The 22,650-nt window shown below is 44.0% G+C and overlaps 1 protein-coding gene across 1 annotated transcript in view; it reads left to right on the forward strand.

Moving 5' to 3' along the window:
- TRERF1 (transcriptional regulating factor 1) overlaps positions 1 to 22,650 on the forward strand; it is a 635,163-nt gene that overhangs the window by 517,880 nt on the left and 94,633 nt on the right. Inside the window, exon 15 of the mRNA XM_086927823.1 lies at positions 17,251 to 17,451. Within this exon, the coding sequence (XP_086783949.1) occupies positions 17,251 to 17,451 (201 nt within the window). The remainder of the gene's footprint in view (positions 1 to 17,250; positions 17,452 to 22,650) is intronic.

Here is a 22,650-nt window from a genome sequence, read left to right on the forward strand (position 1 = left end):
ACCATTTCCTATCACAGGGAACCGTTATAAGGTCCCAATACTTTTCATAAACGGGTACATGTTTGGTCTCTAAAAAGTCCCTTGACAGGGAAGAACTCGTCAAAGACGAAAAACGTTTCGTAGTGACCATGTTCCAGTATAGCCCCTTTAGTTCTTTCTGAGATGGAAAAGTACCATTTATTGGATTTTGCCACAGTATATTAAGCCCCAAATCACACAGTGTTGACTTTACCTGCCTCAGCCATAAAATTTTGCCCACAGTATCTGCATCCCTAACCTCCAGCAGGGCATGCGCATACTGGGTTAGCTCAGGGGTAATGCAGAGCCTCCTCCAGTAGGCCACAGGTCTAAAGCGTGCCACGTCCTCTAGATACTGGCTTCCCAGATTGTAATAAAGCGTTATTAGAGGAGTAGATTGAGGTAAGCCCGTAATAGCCCTCATAAATTTATTTTGCTAGGTCGAGAGTGCAGATAGATTACTAAAACCCCATAATTCTGCCCCATATAATACTGAAGCTGCAATTTTTGCATTATAAATTTTCAAAATGGGGGCAATCGGCTTTGTGTGGGATAACCATTGTTCTTTTAACAGAGCACCAGACAATTGAGCGTGTTTTAGCAGCAACAGGTCCAAGTGTGGGTTCCAATTAAGTTTCCGACTTAATGTAATACCAAGGTAAGTAAAAACATGTGTCTGCTCAAGTATAACTTTGTTCATGGTAACTCTCCCTTTTACTGTTTTTTGTTTGTGAAGGACCATGAACTTGGTCTTGTCTACGGTAATTATGAGACCAAAGTCCTTGCAAAATAACTCAAACCTTGCTATGGCCGTCTGCAGGCCTTGCTGGGTGTTTGAGAGTAGCAGGGTGTCGTCGGCAAACATTAACAGGGGTATTTTACTTCCATTTAAGGTTGGAGCATCAGTAGGGTGATTATCGGAATACTTCATCACCCTGTTAATGTAAAGAGAAAATAGAGTCTGTGCCAATACACACCCCTGCCGAACCCCTCGTGCAATCTGGAATCTATCAGTCACTTGGCCTTGCATGCCCCAACGGACTTGGGCAAAGTTTCCTTCATGAAGTTTGATCAGAAAAGCCAGCAAGTCCAAGGGCATACCTATGCTTTCCCGTTTTCAGTTTCTATTTTTGATAAATTCTGGTAGGGTTTTTTCAGTGTTTTTAATATCTTAAAAAACAGTTGTTATCAGTGGTTACACATTTTTGTGCCACTAAAAACAACAGAAAAAGTGTTTTTCCGGTGTTTATGGAACGTTTTGCTTTTATCATTGCTTGCTTTCTGCACTGAAAGAACATGGTATATAGACAGTGTACTTATAGTGTATACGAGGTCCAAATAGATTTTTGCAAATTTATCTTATTGTAGTACACCATACAATATTTCTTCAATGAGTCTTTGGGTCATGTGTGCTCGTTCTTTCCTTCCCATGTAAACTTCTGTGAAAAGGCCCTCTCAGCATTCTTATCCCATTGGGCTGAGAACCATCATCTAAGGGACACAGTTGGGATGACTCTTTCTTTGATGCCACATAAAGCACAAAATGATAAATAGTTGTGTTTTAGTTCCTGTGCATTAGAAACCAGTGCACCAGAATGGACTAAAAAGTCAATAGCATCCCTCATTAACTCTTAAGATTGTAAAGATGCTTTCAGCATACCATCTAACAAGTGGCAAGGATCTACTACAGGGAATCACTTCAGCTCGGGTATCAATTTTGACAGGTCATCACACAACTTTTTTATATACATAGCTGAATCACTGCAAATACAAACAATAGCACTCCAATCTTTGTTGAACTTGGAAAGAACCTTTTTTGCAGAGCATTACAAGTGACACTGTGTTCCATGTTTTCCAAAAGTCTGGTGTCATGTTTTTCACCACTATCCCAGATGCTTGGTGATATATATACTTGTCACTGTACCTTGCATTGAGTGTTTAAAGCCTGAGGTGCTGGCAATTCACCTACTATCAATACTGACCCACTAGAAACTATGGTCTGATGTATTAAGGGTTTTTACCCATTCTCTGTGGGTAAATGTGATGACACATATTAGGAAAGATTTTTATGAAACCAGCCATTTTACCTATCGGTGAAAGAATCAAATGTAGCCAAAATATCAAATATGAGTTTGATATTTCCTGATTCTTTATAGTTTAAAAAATAATTAAACTAGACCTAAAACATGAAACTAAACCCTGCATCTTTAGACCAAAGGCCACAAAACTGAAAAAGTAAAAGGAAGAAGAAACAATATTTTAGTGGCATCCCTAAAGAACAAAACTCAAGCAGAATAATGTTAGCCAGTCTTTCTTACTGCTACTTGTATAACAAAGTTACATTGTATTGACCCCTTCAGGAAGAAAAAAAAGGACTTTCACTCTCTTTTTCCTCTCGTTTTCCTTTCTTTGAATGGCATTTAATTTGTGGTTGTCCAGGTGCTTTTTCAGTGTTTATATGTTTTCACCGGTGAGGGCTATTTTTCTTTCAGTCGGGTTTTATCAGTTATTGTAGGTTTAAACCTAAAACCCCACAGCCTAGGCATACCCTGTTCTGCTAAAACATCCCACAACTTGGCTCTCGGGACTAAGTCGAAGGCCGACTTTAAGTCTACAAAAGCGGCATATAATCTGCCGCCATTAAGGATCGCGACACGCCAATAAATTAAAACAAATCTAAAAACCTGGTCTATTGTACTCTGATGTGAGCGGAACCCCGCCTGTGGAGGTGAGAGGATATTAAACTCTTCGATCCAATCCTAGATTCGACTTAACACAAGCTTTCTGTAAACAGTCATTTAAACTAATGGGCCTGTAATTACCAGGATCTGATCTATCCCCTTTTTTAAAAATTGGTAAAATCTCCACCCCTTTCCATGACTCAGGGATTGGGGAACCCTTTGTATTGACATTCACTAGGGTCTGTATATATGTTACCCATAGCGCCTTATTATACAAAAACAGGTCTGCAGGAACACAATCAAGCCCGGGAGCTCTGCCACTTCGTACTCTATTAAGAGCAGCTTCTACTTCCTGTTTAGTAAAATACAGTACCGGGATACCAACTTGTTTGTTCAAAGGGCCTCGGATAATTCACAATCACCGTGTTCAATAGCAAATTGTTTTTTAAAATGCAAAACCCATTGCTCGCGCGCTACATAGCTGGTCGGTGGTTGGCTTGTTCTTCCCTTACCCCCTTACCCTTAGTAATATATCTACATTGTTTAGTTACTAGAAGATCTTTGTTATTATTATCCAATTCTTAGAAAGAAACTCCTTTTGTTGTGATCTGGCTTATCGGTGTACTAGAGCATTACCCTGCACACCCAATACCATTTTCCCAGCCCTTTATATACTCAGCTGGTATTTGTCAAACGGCAGCCATTTTCAGTTGAGTGGTTTATAAATATCCACACTAGTTACTGTTACAGCACTACCTGCACATAACACTAGGAGCAGCGGCCTGCATATAAGTGCAAATCTCATTCTCAAACAGAGAGGGGCTGATTTAGAGAGCCTTTTGCAATTTGATCTCTATTCTCAAAAATAGTAATGTAACTGTGTTGTATATACTTTGCAGTACTTTGTGTAATGCATTCATACAACGTGCACACAGTTGAGTGTCACAGTATTGGCAAGGAAAATACTAAACTTTTGATTATTCACAACCTTAACCTGTATTTTCCACACTTCCCATACTCACCTGTGTGTCTACCTTATACATAAATGGGGCCTGAATCATTTGGAACTGACAATGTTGGACTGTGAAAGAAAGGGTGCATTTCATGGTAAAAATATTCTCATTGCAGGAAAAACTATCAATAAATTATACGACATCATGTTTCTAACCATATTGATGAGCACTGTAAATGTTTGCAATGTGTATATTCTGCATACCCGAATATACATTGGAGATTATCCATCTAATTGATAAAGTTGAAATGTCATATTCTTTTTGTAACACGCTTTCTAAAGATCAATACATCCTTCATAAACTAGCAATCTCTGGTTGCTTCCACTTCCTCAGTTGGTGCATTTAAAGTATGAATTTTAAAATCTGTGCAGTTGGTAACAAGTATGAAAGCTCTATGGTTCCATCCCAAACAAACTGTTGAGGTGGCATAAAGGTATTTTAGATATTTGATGGAAAATGGCTTCCCAGTAGCATCAGATCTCGTGACTTGTTTCAAGAATATATGCATGTATATCACGTTGGCTGTATTTAAAACTATTTTGAGGGAAACTCATTTTGTAGTGTACAATATGAACTATAGATGATATACGTTAGTGGTGGTCTGGATTTCTATGTGTTTGCTATATCTTATTTATTTTTAGTAAACAATAAAGTTCACAACTGTGATCCAAGATCACATTCAGTTCAAACATACATTTATGATAAAAATACATGATTTTTGTGTCATGGGGGTGGTGGCATAGGACAGTGGAGAAGGTTAGTGTTTTAGCAGTTGAACTGTTTAGCAGTGAAGATCGTTTAGGAAATAGGAAATCATTTAGCTCTTGCAAAACAGGGAAATATTAATTCTGGCAAGATAAAAAAAATGAGATTTCTGACTAATGCATAGCATTTAGTGTGGGCAAATAATATATCATATACTTAATTATATTGGGTTAGATTATTGTCTTGAAATGTTTTAACATCAGACATTTAAATATATCGGGTTTCTGGTAGCCTTAGCCCACTGGTAGGGTACAACTACCTTTCAGGTTCCAACAATATAGTCAATGCCAATATATTTTGGGTTAGTTTAGGCAGATGGCGAGCAATTTAATATAGTCGGGGCTTTATTTAGAATGTAAAATGAACCTACATTGAAAACTTTGTAGAAGCAGGGTTTGTACTTTAAATTATCTAGCACCGTTCTGTTCAGGAGAATGCTGTACATGCAACAATCTAAAAAACAATTTGCTCATTACCCACCCATAGAAAAGGCACAAAACGAAACCTCATAATCTGTAAAAAATAAATAATAAAAAAAGCCATCATTGAAACCAGAGTTCCAACGTTAGTAGACTGTTCTGACCATTTCCCAGTTACTTTCAGCCTTCCCTACACTATAACCCATTTTTGGGGTTAAACAAGAAAACCAAAAGTTTGGGTCAGAAGCTTCAAAGACACCTACGATTTTTGCAAAGTTAATTAACCGTGAAATGGAACCTGATTCTACCAAAATGATAAACCATTATAACTCAACCCTGACTAAAGTAGCAGGCAGTAAAGTACCACTTACATGAAAAAAATAGAACAACAACAAATGCTCACACTGGTTGTCAAAAAAATTACATGAATAGAAGAGATTCTCAATAGCAAAAGATTATGGCGGCAAACCCATCTGTACAAAACCTTAGAAATCAATATTCCAAATACAAAAAACCACATATTTGTGGTCCGGACATCCAAGTCATACATCAAAATTCCTATAAACCACCTCTATAAATGTTGCAATATTGTTAAAAAATATATGCCCTTGTCTCTCTAGCATTTCTTTCCTACTCTTTGCTGATGACACTCAGGTCTGCTTGAAATTTGCCTCACTAAATTACTTTGTCTACGTGGCTAACACCCTAAATGTCTTCCTATTCTGAATATCAAATCAGAGTGAATGTCTCTGAAGACTTGCAAGCTGATTTAATTGTTGGCGAATTAAGTAATCTCTGTTGGTCCGGCAGAGGACATAGTATCCACCAGTTCACGTGTTCCTTATCCGGAATTATGTCTTTTCACAGCACTGTTACTCAGCACGATTGACCTTTGCAGTTCACTTTTGAAACTGATTTAACTCTGGTAAGCACTGGAATTAGCCTCTGATCGTATTCTATTCTGTGTACTGACTTTATGTGGCTCGTGAGTCCTGGAATGTGGGTTACAACCCATTTTCCTTTAACCCATTTCTTTTTATCAGACGATCCAGAACATTATACTTTGCCTCCGTCAGCCCGGCCGGTTTGGAATTATCAACGGCTGAGGGGTGAGATTCTTAGTGATTTAAGGTTTTTCTTTCTACCACTGGCTGTCTTTCTGGACACAATGGGATCTTTTCTCTCCTGTGTCTTTTGTGTTTTCTTCGCTCTATGCGAACTCATCTTTTTTTATTGTTATGTTTATTTCTCCATTTCTACTCAAAATCTTTTCTACCTTTATTTCTCCATTTTCACTCATAATCTCTTTTATCACCAAACACTAGATTGCGAAATCTTCTTTTTTACCTTTCCGCACTATGTGCTCTTTTACTTCTTTTCCTCACAGATTACCAGGACCAAATTTGTGCTCAACAGGTATCTTTTCATTCCCACACTATGACCCCTTAGATTCTCTGTCTCTCATGTGCTATCCGCTCGGTAACCTCATTGTGCACCACTTAGATTATCTCATTTCTCATTAATAGATTCTCGTATTCCCTGTAAACAACCCTATTTAATTAACACGTGTCTTCACCTTTCGGGCAGACCACAATTTATTCATGTATTGTTGCATGTTTCACCTCAGGCATGTTGGGTTTCCACGTGTGCATCAGTCACTCCAATAAGTACTGGTCAGGGCTTCGTTTGTAAGCCCAATTCTTCCATTGTAAAACACGACAGTGTCTGTAATACTTGTATTCCTTGTATCTATTCCCAGCCCTGAAGAAGTCGCGGAGCAATTCTCCTTAAAGCAACGAAACACGTGTCGACTGGCTTGTTCAACATGCATTGTTTTTGGCAATGAATTAAAAGATTGAAATTCCTACCAACATCATTTCAAGACTGTTCCGTCCATCTGGAAATATACCTTTTGTTTCTATGTACACCAGTGTTCATGTGGACTTGATTCTCTTTTATGTGTGCCTAGGCGTTTGAGTTTAGTATCCACCAGGCTGGGACTACACTGGCTGGCAGTCATTTTTAAAGCATTGGCAGGAACCGTTGTAACAGCGGATCCTGTCAATGATGTGCAGGGCTCCATCAAAATGAAGAAGCGCTGCAACACACTGTTTTATTTTTTATTTTCAAAAAAAAAATCCTGAAGCTGGAGAAAATAAAAAAGAAAATGCTCCTCTCGACATGGGAGTCCTCTCCCATGGAGAGGGAAGCATTTACCAGTTTTTATCACCCCTTACCTGGCTTTGATGGGCAGTGAAAACTGATCTCTAATGCCACCCATCTAAAGATTACTCCAAAGGACCGTCAAAGGGTTTTAATCATGGCAGAAACGGAGTAGTCACCACCATAATTAAACCTAAGGTTCACCCACATCTAAATTTGGTGTTCAGATCACAGTCTTAGCGGTATGTGTACTCCATCACTATTGCGATGTAGTATCCATACAGGCAAGATATTACTCGAGGTTGATAGTTCCTCTTCATTGCTCACCTGAAAAAATTACCCTAGTTTAAGCTGGGCTGGATAAACAAACCTGCTCAATTGCAGGACTTCTTTCGTGTAAAACTCTAAATCCTTAGGCTACACCCTCGAAAACATTCTCAATATGCATCTGCTAGCTAGCTAAATAAGACCTTACCAAATCAAAGAACTACAAGGAATAATGTCCCTTAGCTCAATAGATGAATTCAAAGCTGTTATGCAATTGCTGTTTCTCGCTAAAGTTAACTAAGGTATCACCTCAAGGTAAAAATCCTAAAAAACATACCCGCCTCCCTTAAAAACAGCCCTCAAAGCTGCTGCATGCCTGATGTCTGGTGCCAGAAGATCTAAACACATTACCCCAATACTTTTCCCACAGAGATGAGAAGGCTATTCAAACGCAGGAAATAACTCTGCCTTCCTCCCCACCCCCCACTTCAAGTAAGGTGCTCTCCTTTGACCCTGAACAACTTACTTCACTATCTTGATTCAACAACAGAAAACCTCTCCTCTTATCTCGGACGCGATAAACAATTTAATGAACAATTCAACAAGAGAGGGTGACATTTTACCTTCAGCATTTGTGGCAGACCATGACAGCTTCTCCAGCTACTTTCATTTACCTGGAGGGAACCAAAAACAGGAGCAATCTGTGTGGCAAAGAATACAGTTACAGTTTCAAATGAATAAGCTTGATAATGAAATTGCTGTGCTGTAATCACTTGCTCAGTATATTGTTTCAATAGGCACAAGGTTTGAATGTCTTTTCACAACGGTAAAAGACCTCTTAAAAGATCAACTAAGACCTCCCCACACTTATATTCTGGATGCCCGAGCTAACCAATCTTGAAAAAATTAACATCTTTGCCAGCTTTTCTAACCAGCTTTGTTGAGGTTAAAAATTCAAATGCAACATCACTATCTGGAGCAAATAAAAACCACCCATCTGTCACACTGTACTTAACCATCTTGTCAGGATAAGAAAAGGCAGGGGGGTGTGGCTAGCGGCTGAGCATGGCGGCTGCCTAAAAGGCGAGCTCTGGGGATAGAGCAGCCTCTCCAACCATCCGAACAATTATCCGGCCACGACAAGGTCTCTACTGGGGAGACCCGACACCCGGGACCGGGCGGTACCTGGAACACTACCGCTCGGCTGCAACAGACGCCGTAAAGAAAAGTTATCGCCGGCGGCACGACTGGCCTACAGAGGAACTTCGGACCGGGGTCTCTCCTGTTGGTGGAGCCGACCGGAAGTGCAGCGGGCCTGGGCGCAGCACACCGGAAGCGCCCGACCCTGAAGTGACTAGTGGTGGTGAGCAGGAATCGGCAGAACTGCGCTGAGGAGCGCTGCGGGGCACCCGACATAGACCCGGCGAAGAACACTCATGACGCAAGCGGCATGCCAGGCCGGGCTGCGGGCTGACTTATGCAGAGGTGACGACGGCAAATAAAAGCGGGCCGCCATCTTGAGACAAGCAGACTCATCCCGAGTCACAAAGACGCACTTAGCCGGTAGCAGACAGCAGCGGTATCTGACTGCTGCAGAAACGCCGCGTAAAGATAAAAAGGAGCGGAGCTACGGCCAGACCCGGGGCGAGGTGCTCGTATAGCGGCGGTAACCGCTATTGCACATCGGCAGGCTACAGAGGCAAGAGGTGCCGGGCTGGAACTAGGCGGTGATCCGGCTGCAAGAGAGTGCACCTGAGTGCCCAGAAGCCCGGCACCCCCCGCATGAATAAAGGACGGCCAGGTACAGACGGAGGGAGCACTACGAGGCAGGTCCAGCCGAGAGGCAGGCATCACTCCCATGCGGATGACGCAGCTCCCCACCGGGCCGGACCACTGAGACTTAGGGTGTAGCGCGAGGACACGAAACACTGACGCCCTTTTCAACGGCGCTGAGGAACCTGTTTTAGGCCCCAGACAGTGTGGCCTGCCGGCCCGCACCCGCAGTGGACATCTGGAGCGTCATTGGTCACCAAACAAGATATGTTCGGCCGTCCAGATCTCGAGGACATGAGATCACCAACGACTGGCACCTCGGTTTGAATGGTGGTACTCTAGAGACCAACGCCTGGGTGGCACATATCCTAGCCGGGTGTACACACGGTGGTGAGTGACAGTGTTGAGGTGTGAGTGCGTTGGACAATCCCTCAGACCAGCGTGAAGACAATCAGACGCACCTACTGAACTAAATCAACGACACAGTGCACAGGGCCTGGGGAGTAAGCAGACGTGGAGCTGGCCACTATGGCGGGTAAAGGCACAAAGGGTGGTACTACACAGACCAGAATTGATAAGTTTGCCTGTGATAAGAACATATCTTCCCCAACAGATGGCAAGATGCCGGCGGGCAAAGCGGCAGATGGCATGAACGGGAAGAAAGCAACGCTGGATGATGTCATGAAAGCCCTGACGCAAGTCCAAGCGACGGTGGGCACGATATCCACCGAGATCACTCTCATAAGGGCGGACTTCCATAAAATGTCTGAGAATGTGAGCTCCATGGAGGTGGTTACGAAGTCGCTGGTCGAGGATGTCTCAGAGCTTCAAATAGCAATGGAGAAGATGTCGGCGGGGAATAAGGTGCTGCGTGAGAGGCTGGACGATCAGGAAGGGCGCTCTAGGAGGAATAACTTGCGGATCCTAGGGGTTCAGGAGTCTGAAGGCACTAGAGCGATGGACCTCTATGTGGAAGAACTAATTCAGAAGGAGCTCCAACCTAAGGGCCTCTCCGCCTTCTTCTCCGTTGAGAGAGCGCACCGGGTCCCAGGAGGTCATCCAAAGCCGGGTGCGGCCCCGCGCCCGATTCTAGCCAGACTGTTCAACTTTCGGGACAGGGATGCCATCCTGCAGGCGGCGCGAGTGTCACCACCGGTAAAGATCCAGAATTCCACACTTGCCTTTTTCCCAGACTATACGGCAGAGGTGGCCCGCCGTAGGAAGACGTTCCTGGATGTGAAAAAAGAAGTCCGAAAGCTTGAGATTCCTTACTTAATGCTATTCCCTGCCAGGCTGCGTGTAGTGGCGGATAACAGAACCTGGTTTTTTGATAATCCTGAAATAGCCCGAGATTGGCTGGACGGATGGAGGCCGGCTACCCAAACACGCCGCTCCAATAGAACTAACAGGACTCAAAGAACAGGAGGGCATCGAAGTTCCCTAGACTCTAGGCAAGACTCGGAAGAACATTCGCAGTTGAGAGATAGCATAGACGAAGAAGCTAACGAGGAACAATGACCGCCGGTGACTATGAACATTTTACAAACCCAGGGATGTGCCTAATGGACTGCCAATGGACACCGGGCCAAGGGTCCCTGGAGGGAGTGAGAGGGGCTGCCGTTTCCGGAGAGTCCTTCGCCCCATCGAGCAAGTATAATTTGTATGGGGAAAGGGTTGAGCACTCCGCTTAGTTGGGGAGGCGGGTGGTTTCATGTCCGTGTAGCTGGAGGGCAGGGAGGGGGGGAGTTGGGGGTGGGGGTTTGTTATCGATGTTAGCAAACTGTTTGCACTGTTTGACTCGAAAAGGTTTACTGTGGTACATATACAATAACACATGGATAGCTGTACGAATGTTAGGACAGAGTAAGTTCAGGAAATGCATGGCTCCAACACTACAGGGTGATAATGGCGCATGACACTCGGGATGGTCCGGTAGAAGGGGGATCTGAGCGGGGGCCAATACCACCTTTACAACTGATGACCTGGAATGTGCGGGGTTTGGGTGACAAGATTAAGCGGGGGCTGGTTATGCAGGCCATCCGGAGGCTAGGTCCCACAGTGGTTTTACTGCAAGAAACACACCTGGTGGGTACGGCTGGTACCCACTGGATAGGCGTGGGTACCAGATGGTTGCGCACTCAGTTTTCTTCAGGGTCACGGCGTACGGGTATACTGCTGAAAAAGTCGTCCCGGTTCATACTGCAATCCACTAAAATAGATGACCAGGGCCGCTTCGCAGCAGTGCATGGACAGTGGGAAGGGAAATCACTGACTCTAGTATCAATATATATTCCGCCAGCGCTTCACACGGTCGCCCTTCCAGAATTGGGGAAATTCCTACTGGAACTCCCAGAAGGAGACCTTATACTAGGAGGAGATTTTAATGCAGTGGTACACAACATACAAGACAGATTTCCAATCCGCACGCCGAACCCGGGTCCCTCTAGATTCAATGATTTCCTGATGGCACAGGGTCTGATGGACCTTTGGAGACAGTTCCATCCCGATGACAGACAGTACACATACTATTCCGCAGTTCACGACAGTCTATCACGTATAGATTACTTTCTCGCTTTGGGAGGGGGTCTCCTCACTGTGAGCGACGTGCAAATTAGACCTAGGGGCATCTCGGATCACTCGCCGCTGACATTGACATTATCCTGTCCCGAAATAGCTAGAAGACGGATATACCCAATCTTCCCCGGCTACCTCAGGATACCGACCATACGTAAAGACCTGAAAAAGGCTACCCGATATTATTTTGCGGAAAATACGACCTCGGTGACATCCCCGTCGGTCCTTTGGGAGGCCTACAAGACGATCCTGAGAGGACGGGCAATAGCGTCTATAACAGGACATAAACGCGCTCAGAGGGAGGAACTGACGAAACTGGAACTTGAACTTGAGCAGGCGAATTTGGCACACATGACAGACCCAACCGCAAACACACTACATACACTCCTGCTCTGCCAGCGACTTTATGGAGACCATCTTCGTAGGAAGACGGTCGAAAACATCACATCGACGGCACACAGAATCTATGATATTGGGGATAAGGCCAGCAAGCTCCTGGCCTGGTTAGATACAAAAAAGGGAGGTGCCAAACATATACTGCAGTTGAAAGGCTCTAACGGGGAGGCGGAAACACGACCTTCAGTGATAGTTGAAGCCCTGGCTGCGCATTTCCAAGACTTATACACCCCTGAGGTGACCATAACACAGGAGGCACTTCACTGAATACCGACACAGACACTGACGCAGGAGACACGGGGGAGCTCGACGCAGATCTGTCGACTGAAGAAATTCAATTAGCCATTCATGCATTGCACTCGGGGAAAGCCGTGGGCCCCAATGGGATCCCAGTGGAATGGTATAAAACTATGTCTGAAGAGATAAGCACACCGTTGTTAGATATGTATAACGAAAGCCTAGAAAAGGGTATTCTGCCCCTTGACCAGCGAGTTGCCACCATAGTGGCAATCCCAAAACCAGGTAAGCCGCCAGATGAGACCTCGTCCTATCGCCCTATCTCCCTCCTCAACGCAGATGCCAAAATCTTGGCAAAACTGCTGGCTACCAGACTGATGCCTCACCTTACACGACTGATCCATCCGGATCAGTCGGGATTCATGCCTCATAGGAGTACGGCGCACAATCTCCGTAGATTGCACGGAGCACTGGCGAGGGCCCTATCTCTGACGGAATCAACGTCTATTCTGTCGTTGGATGCCAGGATGGCGTTCGACATGGTGGAATGGCACTACCTTTTGCGGTCTTGGACCATATGGGCTTTGGCCCCAGATTTATCTCGTGGATTCGACTGCTCTACACTGACCCGGTGGCGCATGTGGCGGCAAATGGACATATCTCCCGTGATATAGCCTTGGCTAGGGGGACAAGGCAGGGATACCCGCTCTCACCCTTACTGTTTGCACTGGCCCTAGAACCACTGGCAGTGGTCCTTAGAACATCCCAGCTGCTGAGAGGGATACAGTGGGGGGGAAATTGGGAAGACAGGGTCTCTTTATATGCGGACGATATGTTGATCTACATGTCGGAACTGGAAAGGGGGATCCCGATGTTGCTGGCGCTGTGTGAACAACATGGTCGCACCTCCGGATATAAAATCAACTGGACTAAATCGGTCATATATATATACTTAGCAGCCCCGCCCCGACCCTGTCAGCCGACTGTCCCTTGACGATGGCGACCAACACATTTAAATACCTGGGGATAGCCATCACCCGAGACAGTAAAGCCTTCTACGACCTGAACCTACTACCGCCGCTCACACGGCTTCAGGCAGACGCGAGACACCCGCTGACGTTACTAGGGAGGGCGGCCCTATTTAAGATGAAGGCGCTTCCTCGTTTTCTATATGTGTTTGAAAATACACCGGCATTAGTGCCACCTTCATATTTTTTTAGAGTGACATCGGTAATAACTGGGCTGTTATGGGGAGACCGCCCGGCCCGAGTGGCACACGGGAAATTGGTCAGGGATTGGTATAATGGTGGGATAGCCCTACCAAATGTACTATTGGGCGGCTCACCTCAAGATTGTTAACCAGTGGCTACATGCACCGCAGGACGACCCGGCCTATCTTGCTGACAGAGCACAACTGGGTACACACAGTCTCTTGGCCCCGTTATACAACAAGAGCCTGTTGCCACAGCTCAAGGGACCCACCAAACACACAGTAGCGATATGGCACAAAGCCCAGGCGAAACTGAAGTGGGGGGTGTCATAACTAAACTTACGCCCCTGTGGGACACTAAGGCCTTGGGAAACTTAAGGCATAGTAAAGGGTTCACACAGTGGGATAATATTGGAATCTCCACGGTAGGTGACTTGTGGACTATAGATGGAGTAATCTCCTTTGACCAGCTGCAGCGGCAGTACGACCTGGGAGTTAACGAGACGTACCGCTACATCCAAATTCGACACGCACTACTGATGGCGATTGAGGCGGGTACGGATGTTCCGGCATCCTCCCCGTTGGAAGATCGCCTTTTGACGGACTACATGCAAACAAGCGCCACCTCCCTCACGTATCGGAAGTTAGTGAATAATATGCCAGTCCCATTACAAAAACTGAAGGAGAAGTGGGAGAGTGAGATAGCAGAGATGGATGAGACGGAATGGAATGAGGCGGTGGCCTCCCCAAGGGAAGCCGGTATCTCGGCACGATTTAGGCTTGTGCAATTTAAGATACTGCATAGGGTGTATTATACGAGGACTACACTACACAAAATCAACAGGGCTGATCATCCATATTGTCTCAGGGGCTGTGGTGGGGAAGGGACACTATTTCATACACTCTGGGAATGTCCACTGATTGCGGAATACTGGAGGCAAATATTGTGTACAATTTCACAAACTCTAGAGGTCTCAATCACACCAGATCCTCGTGTGTGCCTGCTTAATGTGTGGGGGCCTAATGATCTGACGCGCCAGGGGCAACAGTGGGCTATTATAGGACTAATGGTGGCCAAGCGTGACATAGCGCAGAAATGGGGGGCGATGGAGGTCCCGACCCGAGCACAATGGTGTACGAATGTAGACATGCTCATGGTGATTGAGCGGACAGTGTATAAACAAAGGGCTAATCCTAGGAAATGGAACAAGATATGGCTTCCGTGGAATAGCTATCGTGGGGATATATGTGAACCATTATCGGAAGAAGATTCGGACAATTCAGAGGATGAGGAAGATGTAGCGTGAGACCGGAACAGGCGGTAGCAGTCGGGTGAGGCAAGAGCAGGGGGAGTGGTGGGAGGATAACTGGAAGTGGGAACCCTGGGCGGGAGGATGGATAGAAAGTCTGAAACACGAAACGTACAATACAATGGTGTGAACTGCATATCTGAACTATGGAGTCACAAGTTGAGTTAAGTTTATAAAACCATAAAAGTAAGACATACAATGAAACTTTTGATGCAGGCTGATAAGTTCTCTGCTAATTGGTATTATGTTACTGCTGAACTATGACTTATCCGCAGGAATGTTGTATCGTGAAGTAACCAAATGTTAACAAAGTAGCAGCCGGACTCCGGGTTGAAGGCGAATGCTGTGTGAACTGCACGGATGTCAATAAAGTCTTGCAAAAAAAAGATAAGAAAAGGCACATGCGCCCAACGAGCAACTCCCAATATGGTGTTTCTCGATCGAGAAAATAAGTCACAAAACACTCATACCGCCAGCATGAAATCACATTTGTATTGCGATTTCAAAGGCCACAGTCAAAAGAGCATTCTCATGCCTACCTCATCTGACAAAACAGCTACCTTGAAACGGCACGAATCCTTTGACTTCCTCTGCAAGGAACTCGCCTGCTAAAGCGACAAAAGTGAGAAACTTACATCTGTCAAAGAGCAAAAGAAAGAGGAGTAAACAATCCAAAAGAAAGGAAAATGCAGTGAAAGCCCTTCATCTAAGACAAACAACTGCCACATACTTTCCAATTTTCGCTGCATCAAACACAGCTCCTTATTCCCACAGCATTTTGTAGGAGAAAAGCATGAAGAGCGTCCTAAAATAGGAGATCACCAGCCAAGCAACAAACTGGTTGCCGCGAGCCGCAACTCATCAAATCAGTTTCTTTTCCACAATAAATGGGTAAATTCCTTACTGCCCCCAAAGAAGGCCAAGGCTCGGACATATCCCCCGTCCTGCCTTTTGCACCTAAGCCACTTGGGCTGCCTCTCCATTTGTGCTATGGAAATACCAAGTTTAGAAACATTGGAAAGTATTATAGGTTTTCCTACTGTGTACTAAGCTATCTAGCTGAATATTTAGCGGGGATTTAACCACTTTAGCAAATCTCATTTTAAATGATGGCTACTAAGAAACCGGATCTCCATGTTAAGTGTGACCTGCTCAGATGGGGAAGGCTAAATGAACTTCTGAGTTACAGAAAGACTATGCAGATAAGGTTGCTTATGATCACCATTTCCCTATTTTTATCATCTGCTTTGGAGCTCATGGTAACAGCGTCAGCAGCACCCATAGGTGCTAACACTACAATAACTATATAATAACATCAGGAGTCGTATATTCTACCTTCTCCTCCCAAAACCCCCAGAAGATGGCAGGCTTTCATAGCTGGCTTTGTTGATAATGATTTTTGATGTGTTAATCTTTATGTAAATAAAGATGTAGATGTTATTCAATCAGTAGACATGGCTGGAAGTTGACATTGCGAGTGTTCTTTGACTGTGTCATATTTCAAGTTCTATCCCATTACTGTCTTCTTGATTAAAGCTTCACCGTAGAACCTCCATTTCCAACTTCATTGTAGAACCTTACTATCGCAAGAGAATACATCCAGAGGTATTTGTAGAGCAAGAACCAAGCTGTGAAGAAATGAAGCGCTGGACAAGGGTGGTAGCCTGAAGAACAATGCAGTCATTTCAAAGAGGTAGCCAGCAGGCAACTCTAGTATGAAGGGAAGTTCCTGAAAGAGATGAGTTTTCAATTTCTTCTTGAATTGCAGGAGGGTGAAAGCATTCTGAAGCTGGTGGGGATATTGTTTCAGATCCGGATAAATGGAGAAGGCCTTCTTCTATTTTTTCATTTTCCTTCATCTTTTCGTTTCCGGTTTGGGTATGCCCTTGCTCTTAGTGTGCGCTATCTGCCTTCCAGAGGCACTTAGTTACTTGTCCAGGTATGACACATTGTTATGTTTGATGGCCTTGTCAGTGATGCATCTGATTTTAAAGATGATATAGGCCGCATGGAGAGCTCGTGCCTTAAACCTTGGGGTGTCCTGGTTGAACATCTTCGCACCCTCGATAATATGTGCTGCTGTTTTGGGATGCTTTTCAGGAGTGCATGGGAGATTGTTGAGTAAAGCCTGCCAGAGCTTTAGCACGTTTGAATATTGCTGTAGCACCCTTAATTCTGGGGCTGTAGTGTAAATGATAGTTGCTCACTTGAGAACTGCGAAGTATCCACTGACTGCCAGAGAACCATAAGAAAAGGGCGCACACAGAACAGACAATTACCGTTTGTGGGCTTAAATGACAGGAGTAAATACAATGCTACACACATTAAGATTGGTCTATTTTTATGATAGAAAGGAAGCATATTACTTTATAGGAAAAACCAATTGTAGCATGACTTAACCATTATGTATTTTGATGTCCGCAGACAAGTCCTGAAGAAAATGAATTGGAGATGGATATTGATGATGAAGATGAGCTTGAGGAGGATATAAAATCTGAACAAGAGGAGTGTGAATTACAGAAATCTCCAGAGCCTTCAGTTACAGTACCTTTGGAGCTGACAACTTTTCAGAGTCTTGGATTGCCATCTCCTTCGTTTGTCTGTGAAATGCCAAACTGTGGGGCGGTAGGTTATCTCTTAAAAAATTCCATATTTTTCTCCAGGGGACCACAGGTGCCAATATCAGTCTGTATTTAGCCTTTCTATTTAGGCTTGATTTCCACAGTAAAATATTAAACATACTGTTACTGTAGTCCTTTTGGATCATTGTTTCTACGACTTACTAAGATATGTTAATACACAGCCACATTGTCCACTGTAAAAACCTGCTGTAGTATTCTTTTCTTTAACCAGTATGAAAAACAGCAGGCCAACTGAAGCAAAAGTAAAGATGTTTTTAGGAAACTAATTAACATCTGCAGCAAAAGGTTAAACAGTTTTTACAATTTATTGCTTACAGAGATCTCCAAACTACCATAAAGTGCCACTGGTGGTAAGATGGCTGGAGTCTATTCCCCTGACTTTCTGTCTCTTCCCTTCTCTTCCCCCCTCCAAAGTCCTTCTTGCCTACCCCTGTACCATGACGACTGGACACTGAACTACCCACAGGCATACAAATAAGAATGCATAACATGGCATATTAAAGGGTTCTCAGAACCCTGGTACGCTACATGGCACCTGATTTAACCCTAGCAATGTTCTTCATCTGGAGAGGCTGAGCTGTCTTGAGAAAGTCTCTGTGGGTGTTGAGACTGCTGGATCGGAATGACTAGAAGTGCTTGCAAATAAGGGGACATGTTATTTATCATGTGTCAGTCTTTAGACATAATAGCATAGGATCCCAGCTCAATTCGAAGACTGCAGCCTTAATCCTCCAAGGCACCTGTGAATTTCTTCATCACCAAGAACTCCCAATGCTGGTAAAAGACTCTGAAGCAGTGGATATGAGCTCTGAGCCCAAACAAGGGGTTGTGGATTGAATCGCTGCCAGGAACACCAGTGCAATCTGGTTCCCCCTCTGCAATGAGAACTCCTCTGGTACTGGGTCCTCAGAAGAGTTTTCTCAGAGCAACTGTGGACAGTGACATTGTGGATCCCATTCATTTCCTTGAGTTCCTCTTCCCAGATTCAGTGGTGGGCAGTTACAAAATAGATGTATCAGGCTGCCTCTTCCGTACAGCCCCCCCCCCCCTCCCCCTCAGAAGTGATTTGATCTCCTTCTATCCCACTCATTTGAAAGATGAGATTATCTTGTGCATAGACTCTCCACTTCTTGCCATTCTATATGCTCTGATATGCACCATTTCCCACTCTTCATTTGTAAACTACTTACCCAGGTCCTTCTTCTAACATTTCTGTGCCGCTGACCTGCTGATCTCCACCCCTCAATACCAGGGATTTGTAGATGTCTGAGATCAGATACGATCCAGTGCCCTCACCCTACACCCCCACAAGCCACGTCTCTAATAGAGTGAGGTACCTTATTGCTTGCGGCTAACAGTAGGATGTTTAATGTAGTGGTGCATCTCAAAGTAGAGGCATCTCTCAATTTTCAAGATCTACAGACTCCAGTACTCGATTTTCAAATGGATTACTTTATTTGTGTTACCTCCCCAGGTGTCTGCCCAGTACGCGGCCAAATTGATTCACTTGGTTCACCAGAACAACCAACAAAATATTCACATCAAAGTTAAGTAGTGAGAGAACCCTGGAGGTGCTGAAGGAAAATAGATTTTCTCTGACTTGGGGATAGCAGAGTAGATGGCTTCCTCCATATTACCAGTTATTGTCTCTGTTACTAAGAAGACGTTTGACAAATCTGTGAGAATCAGAGCAACCACTCTTCATAGTCTTTTGAAAAAGAATAATGAAAATCCATCTTCTGCAGGGTCCATAGCAATTGTAAGCCTACAGTTGCTAGTTATTCCGTCGGCTCCTTCTGTCAAATTCTCCCATGCAACAGCCTTATCAGGTGTCGTCTGTAACATCCATGGAGCCTTAAGGAGTCAACATTTGTCTATTTGTTTATTTTTTCTTTTTCATAATCCTTGGAAGGATCGGAAGATTTGACATTTGTTTTTTTTTTTTGTTTTTTCAAAATCAAAATTTACTTTATTCGTGTTTCATTTGAAAGACATAAAAGTACAAATAAATAATTCAAGGACAAATATCTTACAGTCTAATAGTCTTTCTTAACCTCTTCGCATTTTTAAAATATCTTACAACGGATTCCATCATCAGTGCATCTTCCAAACATTGTAACTATAAGTATGCCCCTCTACATCGTCTTATGCCGAGCTGTTTTAAAATCGGTAATAACAACTTCCTTGGCAGCGTATAGTACCTGCAAAATAAAGTTACATGCAATGTTGATTGAGTCGAGTTCCCGTCACAGGGGCAAAGTGCTAGGGAACGTGCCCATTCATTCATTATTGGGAATGTAAGAAATCTGTGCAAAATGCCTATTCGGAAACGGGTCAGTAACATGCGGTCAAAGGGGCGTGTAACATGCGACAAATATGGCTGTATTCCCATACAACCTAGCATGATGTGATTTTCCATAACAGAATGTTTTCTTTTCTCCAGGAGCCACCACTTGTCCTTCAAGTAAGACAAATATTCCTTTTTTAGTGACTTCCTGGATGTACTCTCCATACAATCTGAACTTGTAAATATCTTTGGGCGACCACATTTCTCTGTCATTTCCTTGATACATCTTAGCCATGGGATACAATGTGTGTTATCAAGTTTCAAACAATCCATGAGAACCTCTCGATTAAAAGCTGCTTCAGGAGAATTCCATTCCTTATTTGGAAGAAAGGTAATTAGGAACTGGTTTTAAGTAGAGGGCAGAGACGGACAATTGACAGCAAGAACTATAAGAGAACAAGGTGTGTGATACAAAATTGTGGCTTTTATTTTATTCAAATGTTATTCTGATAAAAAACATCATTATTTTATTACAAGTAGTTATCGTGTGCATACCTCCACTATACATGTGACTTTCAATCTACATATATATACACATATTGTTGCATCCTATACACATATTAAAGTAGTTCATTTAGACTTGAAAGTTGTGTGGAAGATTATTTCAGCACACTGTACATAAAAACATGGCTAAGTATGACATCTACGCGCGTTTCGGCTGAGGGCCTTCATCAGGGAGCCATGTGAGTATCCAAATGGACCTGGGTGAATAGATGGTGCCGATTCTCACAGGAGGGAAAGGGTAGAGATCTCTGGACCTACGGGATGCTTTGTCTTTGAGGCTGGAGCGCTGTATAGTTATTTTCTTTTTCAGTGGGCGTCTTGTTAAATAAGGGGACGCTTCGAGTTTTTAAGCTGTAGAGATGGTCTTGTATAATAGCAAGGTTACGTGCTCCGGGCGCAGGAGAAATGTTATGCAGGTAACCTGTAAGGTAGGTTCATAAATTCTCTGGGTGGGGGACTCTGGACGCTTCTTGTGGTGCTGGCCATCTTTAGCCTGCGTCCACTCTGTTTACAATGGGGGTCTGTGGGCTTCTAGTGGCGCTGACAATCTTTAGGCTGCGTCCACTGAGTTTACATTGGGAGTCTGTGAGCTTCTAGGGTTTTGCTGGCGGGTGCCGTCATGTTGAAGGCGGTGCGAGGACAATCTGATGGTTGTCTCCTGTTCGCTTTCCGATGGTGGGGTCTGCCGGCGTCTAATCAGGTAGAGGCAGGGATCGCTGCCTCTACCTGATTAGATGCCGGCAGACCCCACCATCGGAAAGCGAACAGGAGACAACCATCAGATTGTCCTCGCACCGCCTTCAACATGACGGCACCCGCCAGCAAAACCCTAGAAGCTCACAGACTCCCAATGTAAACTCAGTGGATGCAGCCTAAAGATTGTCAGCGCCACTAGAAGCCCACAGACCCCCATTGTAAACACAGTGGACGCAGGCTAAAGATTGTCAGCACCACAAGAAGCGTCCAGAGTCCCCCACCCAGAGAATTTATGAACCTACCTTACAGGTTACCTGCATAACATTTCTCCTGCGCCCGGAGCACGTAACCTTGCTATTATACAAGACCATCTCTACAGCTTAAAAACTCGAAGCGTCCCCTTATTTAACAAGACGCCCACTGAAAAAGAAAATAACTATACAGCGCTCCAGCCTCAAAGACAAAGCATCCCGTAGGTCCAGAGATCTCTACCCTTTCCCTCCTGTGAGAATCGGCACCATCTATTCACCCAGGTCCATTTGGATACTCACATGGCTCCCTGATGAAGGCCCTCAGCCGAAACGCGCGTAGATGTCATACTTAGCCATGTTTTTATGTACAGTGTGCTGAAATAATCTTCCACACAACTTTCAAGTCTAAATGAACTACTTTAATATGTGTATAGGATGCAACAATATGTGTATATATATGTAGATTGAAAGTCACATGTATAGTGGAGGTATGCACACGATGACTACTTGTAATAAAATAATGATGTTTTTTATCAGAATAACATTTGAATAAAATAAAAGCCACAATTTTGTATCACACACCTTGTTCTCTTATAGTTCTTGCTGTCAATTGTCCGTCTCTGCCCTCTACTTAAAACCAGTTCCTAATTACCTTTCTTCCAAATACTATACCTATCCCGAATTAGGAACTCTAGTCGGGGATACCCCTTCTTTCTTACACACACGAATTCCATTCCTTATGCCATAATAGAGGGCCGGATTTTTATAATATCTGCAATATAACTCAGGCCCACCTTAGAATGACAAATATACGTGGCAGTTGATTTTGGTACAGCTAGTAGGTAACGCAAAAAGTTATTTTCACCAGCCTGTATGGAATTAACGTTAGTAATTCCCCATATACCCGCACCGTAGGTAGCTGTTTTAACACATTTAGTTTTATATATTGCAAGCAATTCTGGAACCGGTCGGGAGCCCAATTGTCTCGACATTTGTTTTCTTCAGAATATTCCTTTCCGATCTCTCCATCTCTTGACATGTAAACTTGAATAAAAAAAACTTTGGACCTCAACATAGAAGCCAGCAAGCGCCCAGCTTAGTCACATTCTAAGTACTGCTTCTGTTTGACTTGAAGGAATGAAAATTATTTTGTGTCCTAATGTTGGGGTCCAATTTGTGCTAGGTTAATCAATTAATAGGGAGGAGGGAAAGAAGGTCCATTCAGTTCCCCAATGTAATGATCAGATTAATCAGAAAGAAGAATGGACACTTGTAGCTTCATAACCATTGGTTATAATTGAAGCACCCTCATAAACGCTACGATATTAAATGCGGTGTATATCCATTATCCGCCCATTATCAGCGTTATTGCATAGTCATTGGG

Source organism: Lissotriton vulgaris, chromosome 6 (genome assembly GCF_964263255.1).
Source record: "Lissotriton vulgaris chromosome 6, aLisVul1.2, whole genome shotgun sequence".
Lineage (NCBI taxonomy): Eukaryota > Metazoa > Chordata > Amphibia > Caudata > Salamandridae > Lissotriton > Lissotriton vulgaris.